Below are 23,290 nucleotides of genomic sequence, written 5' to 3'. Positions count from 1 at the left end.
TTTATACTTAAGTAGTGGGCATAGCACCATGTGTCTGCTGGGTCAGTTAAGTAATGTGCAACTTAGTATATGAAAAGCAGTTTTTGAGGGAGAAAAAACATTGAATGAGCTTTGAGGATTTATTTTTCACCATCTGTCTTGCATTGCTTCTGAAACAGTTAGTGAATCAGTACGTGAGTAACTTCCTCTGAGTGAAGTCTTAGGCTTTAATTCACTTTTGTTTAGAAAGTACATTAAAATGTTTTCTTGAATCTTTTTCATTTTGCCTCAGTTTTATTAGCTGTCATTCTTTTTCAGCTGTAGTTTTATGCACATCGATTCATGATTTGATCTTTATTTTTTCTGCTCTTTCTGACAGTCATACCCGTCCAATTACATGGACCAAATGAAGCCAAACAAGTACAGCGTCATTTATTCTACACCGAGCATGTTGCACAATAAATTCTACTCAAACGCTGACGGACTATCGAATGGAATCCAGATGGAGCCAGTAGACCTTACGGTGAACAAACGAAGCTCACCACCTTCCACTGGAAGTTCTCCTTCCCCCTTGAAATTTCAGACTGTGCACAGGAGAACTTCACCCGGATTGACTCTGTCCTCACCCAGCTCACCTATCAGTAAATTCACGCCATCACCCCCAGGAGTACAGCCTTTATCTATGCCCATAACAATCCCACCTGTAATGGCTGCTGCTCTTTCACGCCATGGACTGAGAAGCCCTGGAATACTCCCAGTTATCCAGCCTGTTGTGGTCCAGCCCGTTCCTTTTATGTATGCTCCCCATCTCCAGCAGCCCATCATGGTGTCCACAGTTCTTACAGATGAGATGGAAAGTCCAAGTAGCATGCAAGGTTTGTGTTGTCAGTTTCTTTTTTATATCCTCTCATCCTGGGAAAATATACCCAGGCACTTCTTCATGTGTTTTTCATGTTTGAGGAAATGGAGACATAATTTCTGTTCTTCTAAAATATGCAGGCAAAGAGTTTACTATGTAAATATTTTACCAAACTTACCATTCTGTTCTATTTTATACCTGCATAAAGCTGTTTATCTTAGTAGGCCTATTGAGATTTGAATTGATGAAAATGTGAATTGAAATTTTTAAATCATAGTTCATCATTAGATAGACTAAAACCAGAAGATTTTATATGTTTGTATAAATTGCTGCACTAAATATAAAGCTTGGGGAGGGGTTCTTTTGCTTTAACTGTAGATTTTTATGTATATCTGTTTATGTAGCTGCCTATATTTTTGATATGTTGCCTTCCTCCTCTGACCCTTCCCCATACAGTGCCTGTCATTGAGTCTTTCGAGAAGCCTACACTGAAGAAAACAATTAAAGTAGAACCAGGAAGCGAACCATCGAAGACTGACTTCTATCCTGAACGAATGTCACCTCCAATGACCTCGTTGTCTCCCCAGCAAGTGATGCTGCAAGAGTAAGTAGCTAACGGTAGTCCCAAGATCAGCAGGGTAACAAAATGCAGTTCATTGCAGTAGTTACTAATTTGGAGGAGTGAGGGAGAGTCGCTGTGTTTGACATGTGGTAAAATACAGAAAAACATCCTTCCCCGCAGCTGCCACAGTGAGATGTGATTGCAACTTTTTTCTTTTCCTCTTTGACAACATAGGAGTAGATAACATATTTCTACATAGCAACCATGTAGATCTGTCATATTTATATAACGCATTTCTGAAGTAATGCTGCTTCCAATCCTACAATTCGCTGACAGTAGGACTGCCAGTAAGTCAGTGATACATCTTTATGTAAAACCAGCATCAAGCTCGAAAAATACATTGAAGACATTCCATACTGATTTCTGTATTTATATGACCTAAAATACCTTTCCTTAAAAATACTCTTTCGACTTTCTTTTCTTGGAGTACCTCTTTGTCTTTTAAAAAAATTTGGCTACCCAGTGGAAAGAAACCCCTCAGGCCTACAAGTTCTTTGTATACCCAGTGAAGTTCCATGTTTACCTGAGGCCATTGTTCCACAAATGTTTTTTTTGGCAGCTTAAGTAATTCCGGAAGCTCTGTCTCCTCCCCTGCCACTTGTTTGCACCCAAGTACCAACTCATTTTGTGCTGTTACAGCTGTTACTGGGACCAGTCTGTGAACTGGATCACAGATCTGATCAGGTTTAAAGCAGTCCTATTTGCAGAAAGCAGAGCAAGGGCTAGAAAGAAGAAGCCGGTCTGGGGCAGAAATTTTTTGATTGGAAATGTTAAAAATTTCTCAGCAAGTACCTGAGCAACCATGGCCACACTTTCTTTTACAATTTCCCTACAAAAAAAAAAAAAAACACTTCCAACTTAACAAACCCATGGAATTGTCCAGAATTCAGCTTCAGCAGGCACTGCTCTGGGTGGACACACAGGCTGGTGGTGTGGCTCTGGCAGGACGTGAAGTTGGGAACTGAGCTAGTTTCATGGTACATGACCTTGGAATCCATTTCTTCCCTTCCTTCCTCCTTGCCATCACCCTCTGAGCCATTGTACAAGGCCTCACCTCCTCGAGTGGGGAAGAAGGACTCCGAGCCAGACTCCCAAAAACAGTGTGTGAGTGCAGGAACACCGGGTGAATCAGAGAATGGTTTGGGTTGGAAGGGACCTTAAAGATCATATAATTCTAACCAGAGAAAGCATGGGACTGGCAGTCTTCTGCATGTCCTTCAGAGCAAAGGCGTGCTGTTGTTCCAGAGCTGGCTGCACCCTACACAAGCTTCTTCCAGGCACCCCTCCTCATTTTCAAGTCTCTCAGCACCTTAGGTGTGGGTTTCAGGCTGCAGGTTCTTTGCAATTAACTCTGATTAGCATTTAATTTGGTACTTGCACCATTTCTGCCTTTTTGGGCGCAATGACAGTTAACTGGTTGCCAGCTAGCTTTCCTAAGCAGGATGCTGTTTATTTAAAAGTAAGCTTGTGTGTTCTGTTACAATGGAATAGAAAACTTCCGTGGTTACTAGGTGGTGACTTGTCTTCCGCAGTGGACCCAACACATGCGGTAGTCAGGTCTGTATGTACTTGGAACTAACTTCTGCGGGGTCAGGGGTATCAAACGCTGCACATCTGTTCTGTGTTTGGTATCTTTAAGAGGAGCAGACCAGTAAGCGCTGTTCCTGGCTGATACCACACCCTTCCTCCAGGGCTGAGACTTCTGTAGGCTTGTCACCTGCATTAGTGATTTGCATTAACTATTTCCCAGTGAGTCCAGTTTCCACAGGAAACCCATCCGCCAAGCAAGGAATGTAAAATTTGCTGCAAGATACGAGCAGCATTGTTACATGGGAGTGGTCTGTTCCCAAAGCATCTCATCCATTTGTCCATGCAGAGGCATTGTGTTCGTGGAGACCCAGTACTCATATTCCTTCCTTAAATTGCTTCCTAGCTGACCTGTAGTGCTGTGGTTCATGCTCATTCCTAAAGCGAGCCCTTTCGAGTTCAAATTCTGCTGTATCTCCAGCGAGCAGTTTGTATATGGTAGTTTCTACCTTTCATCATTTTAAAAAATAGACAAATCACAGAAGTTACAAGATGAGAGAATTAAACCTTTACAGAATTCCCTGTTGTCTCACAGCTTCATCATCCTCTCTCTCAGCAATATGAGCTGTAGTTACACGTTAGGTTGTTTTTGTCATTTTTCATAGGTTCCAACTGCCCAAAGTTTTGACACACATTCAGACACATGGGGAAGTTACGTTACAGTGGTGTAGGCTCAGTCTCACTTTTAAGTGACTGATTTTGAATTAGCATTAGTTTTTGGCAGATGAATTATGTATATAATGTTGGTGGCATTTCTGTAGGGATTGTTGGACTTCCTAGACTGTCTGATAGTTGATGTAACTATGCAGTGATTTCTAAAATCAAACTTCAGGTAAAAATCTCTGACGAGTATAAGAAGCCTCGTTAATGTTATATTCTCTTGCGAGCATAAGTGTCCAAGTCTAACTCAAGCTAGCAATATAGTGTGGTCTGTTGGTAAAGAAGTAGAAAAAGATGCTGAAATTACAACATGCTTTTTGGAAGATACTCTTAACTATTACAGAACCATGCCTACATGGTTAGCCTTGCATGAATTTGTATCTTGTGTAAGAAGGGACGGAAGAAGGCTGTGCGTTTATTATTAACAATTAATTCTTACATCTGATTTTTGACACCGTCTTAACCATTTTTTTTAGAACTGCCATCCCCTATCTGAATGTTAATAACATTCTGTAGTCTTAACCAGCCTGCTTTCCTCCAAAGGAAAATGAGACAAATATGCAGCATTTTATGTATGCACTCTTACACCATGAACAATCACAAATGGCATACAGTCAGTATCCTCTCTCGGTTTTTCCAGCTGTGACAGTATCCAAGAGTACCCTCCACACATAGATACTTAAACCAAGTTTGGTTGCTGGGCTAAGCCAGAGCTTCTCCAGAAAGAGTAGTATGCTACAGCAGTAAAACTGAACATTACTTTAAAGCATTTCTCCAGACGCTAAAAGCCTGTCTCTTATTTAAGAGTATGTACATCTGTGTCTAAAATCATTGCCTTGGGTTTTCTGCCATTATGGTACTTTTAGCTGGATTTAATGTGTGCTTGAAGAGTGCATCACTCAACAGTCACAGAAACACCCAAGTCTCAAGCTGGTAACTCTGTAATAACAGAAAGGTTACTAGAATGAAACTTTTCTCACTTCAGTAATTTCCATCCTGCTGCTGTGGAGACTAATAGAAACTATTTTTCTTGTTAAACCATGCGCAAACTTTTCTTTGCTGTGCTTGATGAGTGTTTTTTCTTCTTCCCTTTTTTTTTCACCAATGGACCTTTAGCACATGTCCATGATTTTGCTGTGAGAAGTAGTCATTCAGCATTTCTGAATATTAGGCCCTAAAGGAACTTGGTTTAAGTAACTCTCCATATAAACCTAGTGATATTAAATGTAAATCAGCTGGTAAAGAAACAAGAAATACAGTCACTGAGAAAGGACTGGAGTTGTAGAAAGCTTATATCTATCAGATGCAGGGGCTGGTCTTAGAACAAGGAATACTAATATCTGCACATTATATACTAAGTTTCAGTTACAAGCTAAAAAATAAATAAAAAAGAACCAATACGGACCTGCTGATCAGCTGAAAACTACAGCTTTGTGAGGCTGCAAGGTTCATAATGCCACTTACATTTCTGACAAACATACTTCCTCTTTTAACACTGACATGGAAGAAAGAACCAAGGTTCTGCCCAATGGTGCAGTCAGGTTGTTGTTCAAACATAAATACCTGTAGTGAATGACACCTTTTGAGAACCTCGATGTATTTTCAGAGGTGCGAATGTTTATGTTTTTATTTGTTATGGAAGGCTGTATGCAGTTAGTACATGTCCTACCTGCACTGTACCTGTGGGCTTCAAAGCAAAAAAATGTTTATGAAGGTGGAGAGCCAGCTTTAGACATCCTGTGGGTGTGTTGCACAGGCTAAACTCTACTTTTAGGAATTGACGTCAGTGGTATAGGGAGGCCGCACCCTCCTGCCAGCACCAAACAGGAAATTCTTAATTACTCTCTAAAGGAGTGGCTGGAACAATAAAGATTGAGTTCTGCTTTGAAAGCCTAAAGATACAATTTCTTTAATAGTATGGAATAGCCATTTCTAATTACAAGCAAATTAGCAGCGTTTTAAGGCAGAAGAAAAGCTGCAAATAAATACAACAAAAGTTCACTACGAAGTCATAGTTTGAAAAATCTGAGTTTGACTGAAAAACGGGAATTTGAAGGGGTTCTTTTCTTTGTAAGTTTTAAAAAAGCTAGTTAGTAGTAAAAATGGCTACATCATGCTGCAAAGTGAGTAAACATTCAAAAACATTACTGCTAGATTACATGAAATTTGCTAAACCCTCTTGAATTTTTCTACATGCATGTAATGTTGTTCTTTCTGCCAAGAGACAGCGTGGTAGTGAATAAAGGACTCTGTTATGAATCATATTAACTGACGTTTGCTGTGCTAAATGTTCTTCATTTTTAACATGGAACTTAACTTCACAGGAATCACCCTTCGGTTATAGTTCAGCCTGGAAAGAGACCTTTACCTGTGGAATCACCAGACACGCAAAGAAAACGCAGAATACATCGATGTGATTATGAAGGCTGCAACAAGGTCTACACTAAAAGCTCCCACCTGAAAGCTCACAGAAGAACCCATACAGGTTTGAGCATTGCTATGCTTTTCTTTCATCAAGCCTCTGGTAAAACAGTAGATTAAGCTTTTAGTTTGTACTAATTGCCAGATTACCACAGGTGTAAACAACAAAATAACATAGATTAGATCTGGCAGTGTTCTGAATATAATTATGGGCTGAGCGAAAGAGAGGATGTAGCAGGAAAAACCCGCGAGACTGTAAGCCAGAGCAGGATCATGCTGTATGCTTTACATTCACTGGCTCTTTGCTCATTTTCTGTCCAGTTGCTTGCAGATTACTCACTCTGCACACCCTGTAAACACCAAATCAGTTCAAATTGCCCTACCATACCTCTTACATCACTGCTAAATTTGACTGAGACTTCCATGGGAGTAGCCGGTTTACAAAAGTCTGGACTGTGTGCCAAAGACAAACAGGTCTGGTTCATGGGGACATGCTAACCACTGGTCCAATAGTGCTCTTTTCTGAGCGTTCCAATATCCCCATCACTCTTCTCCACAGAAAGGTTCACCTTGACATGCTGAATGTACATCCAAGATCTTTGCAAACAAGACACTTTTAAGTGAAATGGAGCCCAGTTTATGTCTGTCTTACATCTCTACACAAGTCAGCCCTTCCTTCACCTGTTTGGCTGCACAGTGGTGTGAAAGAGAGTGAGGATCACGTATTAGAAATAGTTATTGAGAAAGATTTTAAGTTGAGCTGCTCGTGACAGAGGTGCCTGTCATGCATACTATAGAAACTGTAAGAGGTCACAGCGAGATTTCTACCAGCTGTGTTGAAAGATAGCACCAATCCTTTCCCCAACTAATCTACCCTATGAGGTCCTGTTTTTGAAAATACTTGAACAAATGCTTAAACTTTCACACTTCTGGGCTTGATGAGACAAAACAAGTGCTGATATGGCAGAGGGAGGAACAGAGAGACAATAACAAAAATAAGTTGTGGCAGGAAACAATTTTTGATCTGTTAACTTTGCACGATTTCCAGTGCAGAATACTCTGCAGCCCAGTGCTGGTGGGAGGCTTTTTGAATAAGCTTGAAAGTTCTTGCTGAAATTTGACAAGGCCAGAGGGTAAGTCTGTCAAATAACTGATGTTTTTGTATCTTAAATCACCACTTCTGTGTTTCTTTTTCCAGGTGAAAAACCGTACAAATGCACTTGGGAGGGATGCACGTGGAAGTTTGCTCGTTCTGATGAACTAACGCGGCATTTCCGCAAGCATACAGGAATCAAACCCTTTCAGTGCCCAGACTGTGACCGTAGCTTTTCACGTTCGGACCATCTTGCTCTTCACAGAAAACGTCACATGCTAGTCTGAGTGTCTTCTGTCCCTGACTCCTGTCAACACTTTTTTTTTACACATGCATTTTAATTTGGGTTCAGCTGGTCTGAATCTCTGAGTTTATACCATTAAAGGCTTACATATGGTCAGTAATAGATGTTATCTAACCCTTCTATGTCCTTGCCACGGGTCAGACCTAAAGAATGTGAACACTTTTTTTTTTTCTTTCTCCTGGGGATGCTAAGCAAACCCTTTCTGCAGAGAGTATGTTTAATGTATTCCATTGTGAATAAGGGAATTTGTAAGCAAACGGCTTTTGTTGGTTTCTTCGTATAATCAACCCAGCATATACTGATAAAGTAGTAAATGTTACTGAATATGCAAAATGCTAGTCCTTGCCAGAGACTTTATTTATGTGCCCTCTAAGGGATACACTCTCATTTTATGCTCAACAATGCAATGAATGGATTTCCCAACCTTATTGATTTTTGCAATATGGTTAATACAGCAGTTTTAGAAAGACACCTGATTTAGAAATCCCCTCTGCCCAAACAGTGAATAACACCGTAGGAATAAATCTAAGCAATATACTTGACAGAAAGACTGAGTCATAGTACCACTCACCCCAGTTAAGAAGAAAAATTAGCAGGAATTGGGCTTCACATAATATTCTGTATCTAAACCAATGTCATCTGTCCTCTGTATTATAGTGTAGTATACAGTCCTGTTCTTACTGCATAAAGCCCTGGTGGATTTGTTAAATGAAGACCTTGCGTGACACTGTATGTCTGTTTTCTGTGCACCTGTATGGATGGAACACATACGGTACTCTCCTGTAACACGGCATTAAAAGATACTCATAGAAACCTACCACACCTCATTTCAGGGATGTAGACTATCCCTCTATAATCACTCCCCTACATTTCCTTTACTTTAGATATTTTTTTCTTTCTGCTGTACCTCAGAAAATAGAAATTGTCATGTCAAAAATGCTCCGAACTGTATTGTTGCGAGTTCCACTTTAATACGCTACAGTATTTTAAAATATTAATTCACAATATTTTTATGACAAGATGGCATCAAATACGAAGCACTTCTGATGATAAATTGAGTCATGTATCTGTTTTGGATAAAAATGTATACCAAACCATCCACTTGACAATTCTGGTCTGTGACTCCAGTAGTCTCTCAATGCTAGGTAGACTAAGCTTTCCTGTGGATATGTCTATTGCATTAAAATGTCCTATCAGCAACTCCTCACTCCCAGGTCACTTAGCAAACACACCTCCATAGTAGAATACAAAGAGAACAAGCTGAATTCAAACAACCTACAGCTGACCCTAGAAACATTCTGGTATGTGGAACGCCACTGAAAGGAAGGTTTACATCTTTATTAGCTGGCAGATTGTGGCACTACAAGGAAACAGGATGTATTTGTCTAGACTCTAGCACACCATGGAGTTTTTGTTCTTTCCCCTATGTAAGGTAAACACCATTCCCTGCAATGTAAACATGATGAAGTCAGATTTTCCTTTCTCTTGGAAAGACCCGGTGGGAAATGGAGGGTTGTGGGGAGGAGGAAGTTGATAAAATCCTCCAGAAGGAGGCAGGTGGAGTGCCCATCTGCACTAAAGGTGGGTACTTTAGGACCAATGGAGAGGAACGCTGTGCTTCTACATCCTGTGGAGTCCAACACCAGGCTGAAATACTGCAGACACGTGAGACTTGAGTGTGAGGAGCCGTCCCTTGCTGACAGGGTTTACCAGGAGTTCAGCTGACACGTGCCCATTACAGTAGAGAAAAAGGGGAGAAACATGCTCATGGAGATTGCTTTAAAATGCAAAGTATTGTTCAAATTGTGTAACAAATCTTACATATGGGAATATGAAACCAGCAATTTTATTTAAGGAATAGAGCCCTTCATCTGTGCTCTGGAAAGGGCAGAATGGGAGTTTGCAGCGCTGGGCTGGGGCTGGTTTTGCACAGCTTTTATGAAGAAGATCCATATGCTCTGTTACCTCACCCCAAATCCTCAGGACTTCACTAGGACTCACCCTGATCGGTTTATCTCCAGAACTGAAAAACCTGGAAAATCAATTGGTCCCTGTTTGCTTGACTGGTTTGTTACTAACCCTGATAAGCTTGCTGCTGTTGAGCAGCTGTTTTAGAATGGTGGTTATCATTGGATTTTCATTTCTTATTTTCAGTGGTAGCAACATTGTGAGGAGTCAGAAATTGCCTCCTTCATTTGGCTCAAGATTTTGATGGTAATTGATAATTGTAGACCTGTTGCTGACTGAGGGGGCTGCCTGGAACTTCTGTAGCATCAAGCACAGGTCTACAGCCACTTGGTAGCTTTTATCCTGGGATAAAAACAATTCTCAATGATTTTAGGGGAAAAAAGTAGGTGGGATTCTATTAATCTATAAGTGGGTTAATGGCAACTGATCCCATTTTTAGCTTAACAAATGCAAACGCCTAAGATTTGGGATGCGTAAGCAACATTTCTTTCCAATGCTTGATTTCTCTTTTAAGGCTTTCACAAGATTTTTAAGGCTTTCGCAAGATGTTTTCTTTAATGTGTTGTGGGTTTATTTTATTATTTTAAACTAGAAATATAAAATCAGATACCTTAAAGGCTGAACTTCTTTTTACCTGAGAGTCACTTTGCAGAACTTAATCTATTTTATTTACTATGTTCATTCATTAGCCTATGTACCTTTTTTTCCAGAAAATATTTATGATAATGGTGGGGACAAATACAGTGGAGATGCAATAGAACTTTTAAATGTCTTTAGCTATGTGCCTTGTGATTTAGGACAACAAAAAATTAAATATTAAATAGAAATATTTGAGATTTTTTCATGTAAATGCATTGTTTGTATGATTTATCACTTGGGTCTGTGGTGTCTGTGGAATGTCAAAAAAGTCACATGCAAATAGGATTTAATCTTTTTGCTGAAAAACATGCATTTACATCTTGAGTGGCTCGTTGACTCATTTTAGCAAATTTTGCTTTGAGGGGTACCATGAAATTTTTTAATATATACAACTAAATACTTTTTAACAGCCAGTCTTTCCATCTATGACTTAAAGAGAAGCCAGTTTAGATAAAAAGATTAAAAAAAAAAAAAAACTAATCCTGCAGACGGTGTATATTTCAAAAAACATCTTTCACTAGCAGTGTTTCACTGTGCAGTAGGTAACAAATAATACTGTTCTACTAAAATGTTCCTGTTGAAACCATTTGATTATAATGGGTTACTAGTTTCTATGACAATCTTATAAAGCTAAGCAGGTGTTACAGTGTGGTTTTATTTAAATATACACTGCCGTGCTGCAGTGGTATTTCTAATGCCACATCTTGTCCAAATATGTTGTTGTCTCTGTCAAGGTTAGCAAAATATAGGTGAATACAAATCCATTTTACATATCTTCAGAGGGCTACACCAGTTTTCATTGTATTTTACAGATATTAGTACTTTTCTACTATTTATGTACTTTAAATGTTAGAGGGTCAAAATAATCTTTCCGCTTAGCATCTCTCACCTGCAAATATAGCAGGGGTGTTATATTTACTTTAATATGTGTATAAACTATGCAGATTTTTTTTAATAAAATGTAATATATTTTATAAGCTAATAAGACTGAATGGGTAATTAAAGGTTTCTAGTGTACATTACTATAACTTGCAAATATGGAGACATTTTGGTAATCTTTCTTACTAAAGATGTGAATGTTTAATGTACTTTCACTGTTTCTACTTTGGTAGTCCGATGGGAATTCAGTAATGACATTTTGTCATGTCAAACTGTGAACATAAATTTGTACTGTACAGTCCTCATACTATATTTAGTATAAAATACATATGTATTATACTTGTTAATAAAGCCATCAGAATATTATTTCTGGTCATGTCATCATCTACTATACAACAACAGATAGTTACACATGCCCGACGTTCATAAAAGTGTCTAAGGAAGTGTGTAAAATCAGTACTGAATAAAAATAACAAGAACCTACCCTTCCCCCCAAGAAAATCCCACCCTATGAGAGTCTGTAAAATACGTTTAAACACATTAATTTCTAATCCAAAGAGCCTGCCATCAAGAAGTTGAGAGTTCAGGACGAGGCGATCTCTGCACTGAGGTGGGTTGGACCTGCTCAGTGTCGGTGCCTTGCAAGGGCCACCTGCAGCCCCTCTTCCCTGCAGACCCCTTTACGGGCCAAGGTGCTGGAGCTGGGCACACAGGAGATAGGTGTGTGCAAATCATGTGCAGACTGGACCAAAGCATGATGGTTTTCTTCTTCAGCACACATGAAAGGCCCCCACATTGTGAACCTAGGTATTAAATGTTAAAGCAGCCATTTGGAGGGAGAGGGAGAAATTTTGGAAACTCTAGATGCAGATTTTTTTTTTTTTTCTCCATGGGCAACACTGAGCAGTGCTCATTCCTTATACACTTGCCTTTAGGAAGAAGGACACAGCTCTTGCTGTAGCAGACTGTCTTAGAGCATCTTCCCCAAGGGCCTCTCAGTGAGGTTATCTGCAGAGCGCGTTTGGTTTCAACACCACTGCCTACCTCGTGAGGTACATCCAGCATGACACCACGAGAAGCTGCAGGAACAGCTTCAGGACATGCCTGCTCGGCCCATGAATAGTAAGGTTTGTCATCAGCTGCTCTCTGTGGGGCTGCCCAGGCCCCCAGGGAACCCCCGGCTCTCCGACATGTGTGGGGATCAGAGGGCAGCTGGGATCTGCAGCTCTGGACCAGCGCCCCGTCACGATCTCCAGCCTCAGGGGAGATTTAAGAATGCTTCTTAAGCTTGCTTTGAGGTTTACGCATCGCTGAAACAGTGCAAAGGTGACAGAGAAGAAGCCAGGAACTTGTCCAAGATATTAATGTGCGCCAAGCAGTCTAAAAGCAGAAACAGATGCTTTCTTGTTCTAGTCAGAACTAACACAGCAGCTAATGATTTTACCAAGCATGCAAGTTACTTTCTTGGTTAAAATCTTTCAGGAACTACTTCCAGCCATCAGGTAGTCTTGGAAGGGGTAGAAAGGGAAATCAAGGCACACATACCCCAAGTTGGAGCCCTGCACTGGAAAAGAGGCTTCTAAATAAATATGTAAAGGAAGTATGGGTTTTTGTCTGACAAATTTACGATGAGCAGAATTGAACTTTCAGCACTGTGAAAGAGCCTGGCTCTGGAAGGGCTTCTCAGGGCAGGAGGAGGGTGATGAGTACATATGCCTGCTCCAGAAGAGCGGGCTCCTATTTTGTGTGAAGAGAACTGGCTTCCTCCCTCAGGGGTATGAGTGTATGATGGGCAACTGAGAAGTGGACCACTAAAACAGGGTTACAGGCCACCACAGCAGCTCCTAGATGAGAGTGGACAGCAAAGTTAGGTATGGCTTTTTGTTTGTTTGTTGGCATTGGTTTGGTTTGGTTTTCGTTGTGGTGTTTGTCTGTTTGTTTTTTCCCAGTTAGTTGGTGCACTCTATTTTCACATGACAAAAGTGAGTACTCAAAAAATGAAATAGTCTCAGTGTTTCCTCAAGTAATAAAAGGGACTGACATTTTTGGTTTTGTGACAAAATTAAAAAATCATAATATAATGCTAATCAGCTTGAAAAACTTTTTTTTTTCTCTTTAGAAAGAGTCAGTTTCTTCCCAACAATGCCTCAGATCTCTGATATTTTCCTTGCATCACGCATTTTGTTGGTGTTGCTAAAACAGGACAAAACCAGAGGGCAGTAGGGTATGTTATTTTATATGGAGACCATGTGTCATTTGTTTTACTGGCTGGAGATAAAGAGATTCTGTCATACTACTGGAGAGCCTTTGACCTACCAATGCAATGGAAGTATATACAGTGGTATAGACCAGAACAATGACTGTGACTCTCAAGCAAGCTAATCAAGCCATTACTCTGCACAGATGTGACTTTGTCTGACAAGTTTCTGTTACTTCTGTGACAGATGTCTTTGGATTTTGTGCCATTTAGCTGACAGAATCACAAACACTAAATATAAAACATCCCAGAGCTTAAAGTCTCTGAAGATGTTCAAAAAGGAAAAACTGACTAAACTTAGGGGTTTCTGCTTCTGGTCCCATGTGTTTCACCTCAGCAATAGCAGAGCCAAGCGAAGGCCCGGCCTAGGCCACCAGGCTTTTGTTTCCCAGAGGGGTATGGGAGTACAGGCCGGAGGATGCCAGGAGTGGATTGTAACCTTCTTGTGAGCTGTGAGATCACTTCTGGCACAGAACTGAGGGCAGACCATGTCTTTTCAGAAACTCCGTTGGATGTCAAACACCAGCTAGAAGTTTTGACTCATCCTCATAAAGATTCGGTAGGCCTTGAGACGCCAAGCTCACACCTTCTGGTGTACTTTGCTGTAGGAGCCTATACCAGCTCCAGGTCTCTGGATGCTAAACAAATATATAGCTGAATCTGTCTCTGTAGGGATGTATTTTCCTAGCAACTAGAGATTTTTAAGATAACTGTTCCATTTTCTCTGAAGTTATTTAGGTTTCCATCAAAACAGGTATTTGTCCTTCTCTAACTGTCATTGTGTCCCTTAACTTTCTCACCTCTGTTCTTTCAATAATTTATATTTTTCCACCAGAAAAAGAAAAATTGAGACAACTAATGATGTTTGATTAGAGCAAATGTACAGAATGATTAGAGCAAAAGTACAGAAAGGATGGTATTTATTGCTCCCAAAAACTGCTTCAATTAGATAATGCAAAATAAATCCTGGGTAAATAGGATCAGATATTCAAGGAGTGTGTTATCACAAAGTATGAGGTAATCATGATTTGGGAGCTTTGACACCTCACCTGCATTTTATTCAGAGGTCCGGGCAGGGTTTGTGATCTGCTCTGAATAAACTCCATGAATATATGCTCTCTACACCCTATTTAGTAGGAGCGAGCTATGGAGCAGGGGACTGAATCACCACCACTGACTCGGCAGGAGAGCTGCAACCAGGAAGGTCATCTCCTGACCTGGGGAAAATCCCTCTTGTCTAATGTATACCACACACACCTCAAGGGGCTCCTGACTTTGCTGAACCAATGTGATTATTTGTCTCAGTTTTGCTAGCGAAAAATGTTGTGTGTATCTTTAGCACGAAGTGGAAAAACGTGTTGTATGTATTCTAGTGTGAGCTTTCGTTTTCAGGAAATGGTGGGTGATAATTTAACTGGCCACTGGGTGTCGCCCATTATCTGAGAAAAATAGCAAAATTTAAGATGAAGAGGTTGTACTTTAAGAAAATATTTCTTCATGCACATTTAAGAAATGAAGCTGCTACATCTGTCTCACCTTCCATCACAGAGTCTGATCCTATCACACACAGAAACCTACTCAAAGATTCAAGATTGATTTTGTGTCTTTACAGTGATTTTTAGCCACGAAAACACATTTAACGTATTCTCCACAGTTAAAATTCTGGTCTGGCAAAACATGAACAAAGTCAATACACGATGTTGCTTTCATGTATGCTTTCAGGCTTGTGATTGCAGTGAGAGCAGTTCTTGAATTCATTTTTGTGAATACAGACATTAGTGTGACAATATTTCAAGGGTTTAACCAACTATTCATATCCTGTAAGATTTGAAAACTCTCCAAGAAACAACTCTATGAATACGTCTTGCTTAATGAAACCTATGAAGGTTTATGTAGAACCTGATTTTCTACATTTGGTCAAAACAACAAAAAAAAAAAAAACACTTTATGAATTCACTGAACAGAAACAAGAGCTTTAGGGAAGGGGAAAAAAGTTCCGACAGAGAAGTGATGAGAAACTCCATCAGATGCTAAATTAAAGAAGAAAGGAACCCCAAAGTGTATTTTAAGTGGATACAGGGTACGCTACAGTGTGCAAATAACTAAAACTCTTGGTAAGGGCGTGAAAGATCTCTGAGGTAGGAAGGACAGAGGATAAAGGGAACACACAGGGTTAATAACCTGAAACAATAAACTTAGCAAACCTGAGAAAAAATATTTCTTTCACGTCTACTTACAACTTCAGTTTCAGAACAGTCTTAAATATGAGGCAATCTTCAAAGGCCCAGAATACCACACACATTATTTAGCATGTTAAAAAACCCCAGCTTGCTGATTGCATTACATTTATGGAGACCGGAAAGTCTGATTTGAGAAATCTTACTTCCTCTTTTCTCATTGTGTGGACAGGGCAATGTGTGCTTGTTGCAAGATTTCCACTAAATATGAATGCTAATCATGTCCTTAGACTTTTGGTAGGGGGGAGCAAGAAGCCTGATATTAGGGAGAAGAGGTTTTCTTGTAGCATTCTTGGCTGCAAAGCTCAGAGGAGCCCTGGAGAGGTAGAGGCTACAAAGCCCCTAACCATCGTAATGCATCAGCCTATATTCCTGAATGATTCCTAAAGTATCTGAGAGCTGTAGAGCATTTCAAACCTTAACTTATAGGCATACTCTGGCCATAGCTTTCATAAAGCAGACACTAAAGTTTAGCTAGGCAACTGCTTAATAGCAGACAGCAGTGTTATTGAGGAAGCGAATACTCTGCACCAAGAGTGATGTTGTACAGTCGGGGGAAACTTGCTAAGAAGGAAATGCAGCAACTCCAGCTGTGCCTTCTGGCTGCAGCCCCACGTTGAACATCACGGCTTTTGTGGAAAACGCCCTGCAGCCTACTGTCGTAGGCTGACTGGCACATGAGCTCTGCCATCCATCTCCAGTGCCTGTTCCCCTGGCTGCTGAGTGAGGTTTCCATGAAGCACAAGTGACTCAGAGGGCAGGGCGCAGCCTTGCTGACATGACCTCCTGCAGAGCCCTAAGCTCCCATTTGAACATCTCCCCTGCTTGCAGATAACCTGCTTGTCAAGCACGCCGCATCCATGAGCTCCCACCGAAGTTCTGGGTGGTTAGCAGCCCGCGTTAGGGATCACATCCTCCTACTGACTTACTCACTTCACATGCCACTCACGGCTGCGGTCAGAAGGCTTCTCATTTCCATCAGGTAGTAAGTATAATTACACAGCTCCTCGCCACCAGTGACACGACACCAGGAAGTTTAATAATAGATTAAAAAAAAAAAAAAAAGAGACATCTATTAGGTTATCAAATTAAATCCAAGTACAGCAAATAATTAGATGCCTCCTATCAACAAGTATCGTTAGTTTAATTAGATTGATTTTAGCGGAGAGGTTATTTCCCAGTGAAGCGCACGCTTTTTATCCTGCAAGGTGACTCTCAGTGCCTGGTGATGAAAGGGCGGGATCACAGAGTTCAGTGAAACTCTAGAGATAAAAGGGGATTTACCTCAAAACATCAGCCTCCTGAATTTAAATATTTAATAGATGACCTAATTCAGTGACTACTCTGCTAATGCAACGCTTTCACAATGGTTATGCAAGTTCTGCTTCCTATTTTCAGTAAGAGGGGCTTTCCTGCAATATTATCACGTGGCACACATTTTAAATACCTACAAAACTACACTATGAAGTAGGTTGGTTACTAGCTGATCCAGAGAGACAGTAATAAAATAAATCTTATAATTTAACAGAAGAATTACAGTGGTGCAACTGAGAGATTTTTTTTTTTAATGGAATTGTAGTAGATTGAGACATCTTTTTTTTTTAACCTTACAGTTGAAAGAGTTCCTAATAAAAGAATATATTACTGAAGTACTTATATATAACTGTACTTCTGAAAACAAGCGGCTCAATACTTGGTATAGGCACAGCAGAAACAGTAATAATATAATACAATAAAAATCATAAATTCAGATATTAGCTATTATTTTGAAGATAACCAATAGCAAATTCTATGAAACGATTGCTTGATGGGTAAATCTATGCAAGCAGCAATGTATGGTACAGCAAAGTAAGAATGATATTAAACATGGATAAATGGCTTCAACTTCCAGCTTTTACCCAGGACAGTCTCTGTCTGTGGTCAAGGGAAAGATTTCCCAGAAGTGAAAACAGGCTTGGAATAAGTTGCAGTGAGGTCTGAAGGTGTAGGGATACTGTACCCGCTGTTATACTAGTGTACAGAAACTGATTTAAACAAGAGTTTTTTTCTTGTTTGTATTATTTAATTAAACCTTAGGAAGCAGACCTCTGCCATCTCAACTACAAAACATTCTTGTCAGAACAAAGATTAAGTACGTGACTTTACAATCCCAATGGTATTAAACTAATCACTACTTCGTTACTTTTAAATATATCTAGATTCAATGGGAAACATCCAAAAAAATGCAACACAAGCCTACAAAAAGTGTAATAACTAGGAAAATTCCTTTTTCATTCTCTAGTCAATGATGGGGAAATAACAGAAAATTTCTGACTACTTTCCCAACTAAAATAAGCAGTAGCAATTTCCATATGCTTCACAACTACATTTTGCTACAAACTCAATATATTTTTAAAAGATATTAAACACTCATTAATGCAACTTAATGCAGGACAATCAAGTCACTTAATCAGAGGCTCAGTTATACTACCAGTAGAAGTAACATCATTCTCCTCCTCATTTGCTTCAAATGACTTCGGTAGGTTAATGTTAATAGCTGCCCTCAGGTTAGCCCAGAAAAGGGCACGCTTGCTCCTCTCTTTCGGCCACTCCAGGTACGTTCTCTTTGCCATGAGAGCCTTCAGCTTGTGGTACCTCGCGGGGATAATATACTGAGGGATCGGCTCCAGCAAAATCAGGATTAAGCTGTTGCAATTCTCACTAAACAGCTTGTGATGGGCAAAGTACAGCTCGTAGTGACACCACTCGCTCTGCACAAAGTTGGGAGACAACACAAAGATTGACTTGTAGCTCTTGTCTATGCAGTTAATGATATTCTCCACAATGCTCTTGCCGGGAACAAAGTTTCTCTCGTGCTGGCACAGCTGCACGCTGCCCTCCCCCTTCTCCAGGTTCGGGATCAGCTCGTTCTTCACCCACACGGAATCGCGCTCGCTGTAGGAAATGAAGGCGTGGAACTGCAGGACGGTTTCCCGCTCCTCGGGGCACTCGTGCCAAGCTCTGCGCTTCGTCTGCGTCCACTGCCACAGCATGCGCACGTACCACGGCACGTCCAGGTAGATGCACAGAAAGGCCACCACCCCCACCAGCACCAGCGTCAGCAGCAGAGCTGTCACCAGCAACAGGGTCGTGTTGCAAGCGAGCTCAGTCAAGTGGAAGTCCTTCAGCTGCGTTCCCCTCAGGTCCTCTGGGTACTCGCACACGTACGCCTCCGGCCAGCCGGACAGCTTCCCCCCAGACTGCCTCTCAAGACGCATGAAGGCCTGCAGTTCACAGGAGCACTTGAACGGATTGTGCCCGGCTTCCAGCTCCCGCACCCGCTGGCAGCTCTCAAAGAAGTCGGCAGAAGGGGTGAGGATCGAGTTCATCTCCATATTCAGGAACTCCAGGGCCGAAAAGCCACCGCACCCCGGCAGGTCAGCCAGCCTGTTCGACGCCAGGTTCAGCTCTTTCAAGGACTTCAGCTCAGCAATCCCCTGGGGGACGGTGGCGATCTGGTTGTTTTGTAGGTCCAGTTTGTTGACATTGACTGGCAAGCACCCAAACACGGACTCTGTCAACTGATTTGAGGACAGGTCCAGCTCCATCAGAGACTCGGTCCATTGGCAGTGCTCCTCAGCTCCATCGTTACGCAGCAAGTTGCTGCTCATGTCCAGATACCTCAGTGATTTCATATGCCTTGTCATGGAGCTCACCTTGGGAAGGCTCTCAAATTTATTCCTCTTCAAAATAAGTAACTTCAAATCTGCCAGAGTACTACAATTCTGGAACAATTCATCTGTCAGGGCATTGCGAGAAAAATTTAAATATTGAAATGAGCTTGCTTTCTCTGGACAAAGCATGTGTGGCATGTATGCATCATATATTGTCAAATTGGCAATATTCATCTCTGAAAACTCTCTGTATAGAATCTCCTGGTTGAAATAATAAACCTTATTACGAACATGCTCCAAAGTTAGCACTTTCATGGAGACATCCAGAGAGACTACTTGTTCCAGAGAGCTTAAGAAGGGTACAAATTTGAATGCAGTCAACACTCCCATTGGTCCCCGAAAAGTCAAATTTCTCACAGTCAGATTCTCCACGGGTGAATACCAAATAAGCAGGAAAATTTGCAAAATGATTGGCCATTCTAAGTCCACAGTGTCAAGCATCAGAGTTGTTGTCTTGATTTTCTTCAGAAGCTTTAAAGAAGGAGAGGGGAAATCTTTGTAGCTCAAGGTATATCTTATGTTAACAATTTTTAGGTTTTCTGAAGTGCTCATCCCATCATACAAGAGGGAAAAATTGAAGTTTTGGTTTGCCGAAAAAACAATGTGAAGGCTCTTTGTATTTAAGGCTGTCAGACTCTGAGGCTCATACAGAGAAAACTTTTCTAAGGTAAGGAAGAGAGTGTTCAGCTGTAAATGTGTGATGTGTCTGAAGTCTGACCTTCGTATCATCATGGCACTTAATCCTAGGTATTCCAAATGAAACATGGTCCCAAATTCCTGACAGATGGGCAAGACAGTAAAATTATTGAAAGAAAGATCTAAATGTCTAAGACATGAAAGCGTTTGACAATAAACTTTCCAAATGTTATTATGAGATAAATCTAAGTATTCTAAATCTTGATTAAAAATGAAGACATTAAAGTCAAGCTCTGTAATTAGATTATGAGAAAGATTTAATACTTGAAGGTCAGAAAGAGAAATAAATTCAGAGATACTAAGTTCAGAGATCCTATTATGTGATAAATCTAATACATGAGTATGGAGTGGAATGTTTTTTGGAACATCAGTTAGCAAAAGGCTTGAATAGTTTGCAATGAATTCATTTTCCACAGTTGGATGGATATTATTCCAAAGCGTGAGTGTAAAGACACAAGCAAAGACATAGATACTTGTAAGGGATCCCATTATGCCTTCTAGAATTATCTTGGTTCTTTAGAGAAACACAGAAGCACATCTCTGTTTTCTGTTCAATATGTCTCAGTGAGAAGTCCAACCCTGTGAAAAGAAAACACATGGAATTTTCTGAATGTGATTAATAGGTTCTCCGGCATAACTGAAGAACCTATATGAAGTAGCAGTACCCAAATCTGAAAGAAAACACTTAACACTTTAAAAGACTCCAAGATATTCTAGGTGTCATAAGAAATTTCCTACATTTTCCAAATTATCCCGTAGTTGCCAACTTGACAAAGAACCTCCCTAGAAATGGTGAGGGATGATGAATCTGGTTCCAGAGATCAAAAAGCAGAACGACTAAATGGTTGAGCCTATTGACAGCCTACATAGACTCAGAACGGCACCGGCTCTACCATGAAAATGCATGCTCTGGGCAGTACTATTGCGTTATCAAGACAAGACAACATAGACACAACAGACTGGCAACCAGATGTATGAATGACTCACCAATTCTTTTAGAAGACAGAGACCCATTTTTTTTTTCCTCTGCTGATTGTGGGGGTGGGGGAATTGGGCGGTGGGGGATATTCCTCTGTGTAATCTTTTGTTAATAAAAAATAAAAGCCTATTTTTTTGTCAGTTCTGAGTGATAACACGTGTTAGTCCCTAGTAATTTGATTGCCTGATATCAAAACTCTTTCCTTTGCCTTCTAAATCTTCTACCAAGCTTAATCAAGTTTTCTTCCAAATAAGTAAAGCAAAAATATGTGTAATTAACATCACTAAGAGCAATAAAGGAATGAACCATTGAAGTATAAACCTACTTCTGGAGAATCAAACTGAGAAGTCAAATTCTGTCTTTCAGAAAGTTGTACTAGGCAATCCGAGCACAAAAGAGATCCTAAATGAAGCTGAGATGGTTGGTCAAAGTACAGTATCACTCGCAAGAAGAACCAAGATTACTTTAAAGAGTAGCTGACCCTGTTCTTCAGAGCCCAGGCTGACAAAAAAACTCTTGGATCAAATAAACTCTGGGGAGATGGGAAGTCAGGAACAAAGCAAGACTTTTTTTCCTGAAGGGAAAAAAAAAGAAAAAAAAAAAAAACGAAGACACTCTCTGGTCCATGCTCTATTGCCAGATGAATTGTAGTTTACTATACACACTATACTGTACAGTCCAAGGGACAATCCACCCTGTAGAGCATTGAAGTGTGCCAAACTCAAAGAATAGAGCAGATCTGTATAGCGAAGCAATATTAAGGATCAGCAGTAACCCATCCAACACCATTGTATGACAGTATTAAATTCGAGTTGGTTGAGAATGAAAATTGCCATTTTTTTTCCTTTCTTCTGTGTTGAAACTCAACATAAAAATGAGCATTTCCACTAAAATTTCAAAATGCCAGAATATCTTCCCCTGGTGAAGAAAGACAACACCTGAGATCTGATGGATTCCAAACCACCCATAACAAAAATTCTCAAATGTAAATAAAGTAGCAAATATTACCCACCTTTTGTGCATTGAATTCATCTCCAAGTGAAGGACCAGCATAAGACTTCTGCATACTCCGTTAACAACCTCAAGATGGATTTTCAAGCACATGTAATCTTCAAGCTGGAGAATCTCATACAAGATGTTAATTCCTTAACTACTGTGTCAGGAAGTAGGAAGAACAGTTTTTTACCTGTAGACTACAGAATTCCAATAAAGAATTACATTTCCCTGCAATGCAGATATTAACAACACAATGAAAGGAAATTTGTAACAGTCCAAACTCAAAGTACATTTACTTCTGCAATATTTACCTAACTATATGGTTTAGGAAGAAATAAACCTATCTGCAGTACAAAATGTTCCCCAAAAGCAAGAACATTTAAATAATTCTGCATTTCTAATTTCACGTCTGTTTCTGATGGTTACACAGATGTTCTGGAAGTTCATCAACTGCATCTCCTTTTTTGCACGCACAGAAAACAGGAAGCAGAACTTTCACAGCCAACTTCTCTGCGTATCAAAATCTCTTGCAGAGATCTACCCTCCTGAGTTAGTTTCCCCAACAAGCAGATTAATTAATGTAGCACATTAACAGACTCCAAATCTAGTAGTGGGGCAAACTGATGCAATTCAAAACATTTACAGGTCGGTCATCTTTACACTAGATATGGCTTGGATGGTTAAATCAGGGAAATCCCACATTGTAATTTAATTAAAAAAAATTGGAAAAAAAATAAATCTAGAGATAGTATTTTCTATGATATGAAAGCTGCAGAGCAGCCATGAAGAATAAAGCCATAGAGGGCAATCTGGGAATGAAGGCATCCAATAAAGCAGTCATTCAATTAAAGTTTTGAACGGGAGCATGAGCCTAGTGAACAAATCAACAGAGCAGAGAGTCAGTGCACTGCAGAGGCAGATGTAAATAACCAAAACCAACATCTCACTCCCATGAGCCTCCAAACTAACACAACATGCTTCAGTAAGATTAATCAGCAAGGAAGAAAGAAGCCGAGATAAATAAGTGAACAAAGGTTCATTCTATCCTAATGAATTTTAAGATTAAATTCATGACATATATAATGAATCCTTCACGTATAAGCAGACTGGGGCATCTTGGATGACTGGACTCCATTTAAAGCTTACTCCCCACAGTGAAACAGTACCTTGGAGGAGACTTGAAGGCAAGAATGTATTCAGCTACAAAAAGCTGAGAAGTACGGCAATTTATTCTAACTAGTTGTGCCAGATACATTTGAAGCTTGCATTAGCTTCTTTTAAATCTTTTCCTTTGCCTTTCCAATTTTGCAAAGAATGTAAACTTTTTGCTTTGCTGGAAGAAAATTTCTGGGTTTCAATGTGAGACTGATGAGTGAGATAGTGTTGCTGAAACCTGACAGC

General features: G+C 40.2%; 2 protein-coding genes across 3 annotated transcripts in view; one reads left to right on the top strand and one right to left on the bottom strand.

Moving 5' to 3' along the window:
• Positions 1 to 11,377, top strand: part of KLF3 (KLF transcription factor 3) — a 28,551-nt gene extending 17,174 nt beyond the window's left edge. The window contains exons 4-7 of the mRNA XM_083836269.1: positions 359 to 854; positions 1,295 to 1,442; positions 6,032 to 6,192; positions 7,327 to 11,377. Coding sequence (XP_083692395.1) covers positions 359 to 854; positions 1,295 to 1,442; positions 6,032 to 6,192; positions 7,327 to 7,508 — 987 coding nt within the window. The 3' untranslated portion in view covers positions 7,509 to 11,377. The remainder of the gene's footprint in view (positions 1 to 358; positions 855 to 1,294; positions 1,443 to 6,031; positions 6,193 to 7,326) is intronic.
• On the bottom strand, positions 10,489 to 22,325 carry LOC310899632 (toll-like receptor 1). Of its 2 annotated transcripts, XM_083836267.1 has the most exons (3): positions 22,201 to 22,325; positions 21,906 to 22,086; positions 10,489 to 20,493 (listed from the first exon to the last, which is right to left on the bottom strand). In XM_083836267.1, the coding sequence occupies exon 3, from the start codon at positions 20,401 to 20,403 to the stop codon at positions 17,947 to 17,949; it is 2,457 nt and encodes an 818-aa protein (XP_083692393.1). In that variant the 5' UTR covers positions 20,404 to 20,493; positions 21,906 to 22,086; positions 22,201 to 22,325; the 3' UTR covers positions 10,489 to 17,946. The 2 variants fall into 2 exon arrangements, with proteins under 2 accessions (XP_083692393.1, XP_083692394.1); XM_083836268.1 differs by lacking the exons at positions 21,906 to 22,086; positions 22,201 to 22,325 and having other exon boundaries at positions 10,489 to 19,995; positions 20,388 to 20,493.
• Between the last annotated feature and the right edge of the window lie 965 nt (positions 22,326 to 23,290).

The sequence above is a fragment of the Anser anser genome (assembly GCF_964211835.1).
Source record: "Anser anser genome assembly, chromosome: 4".
Lineage (NCBI taxonomy): Eukaryota > Metazoa > Chordata > Aves > Anseriformes > Anatidae > Anser > Anser anser.
This window is presented reverse-complemented; position numbering and strand designations above follow the sequence as displayed.

Excerpts from the sequence above, each read along its gene's own strand:
- LOC310899632 (XM_083836267.1), bottom strand. The coding sequence starts at position 20,403 with ATGGGATCCCTTACAAGTATCTATGTCTTTGCTTGTGTCTTTACACTC.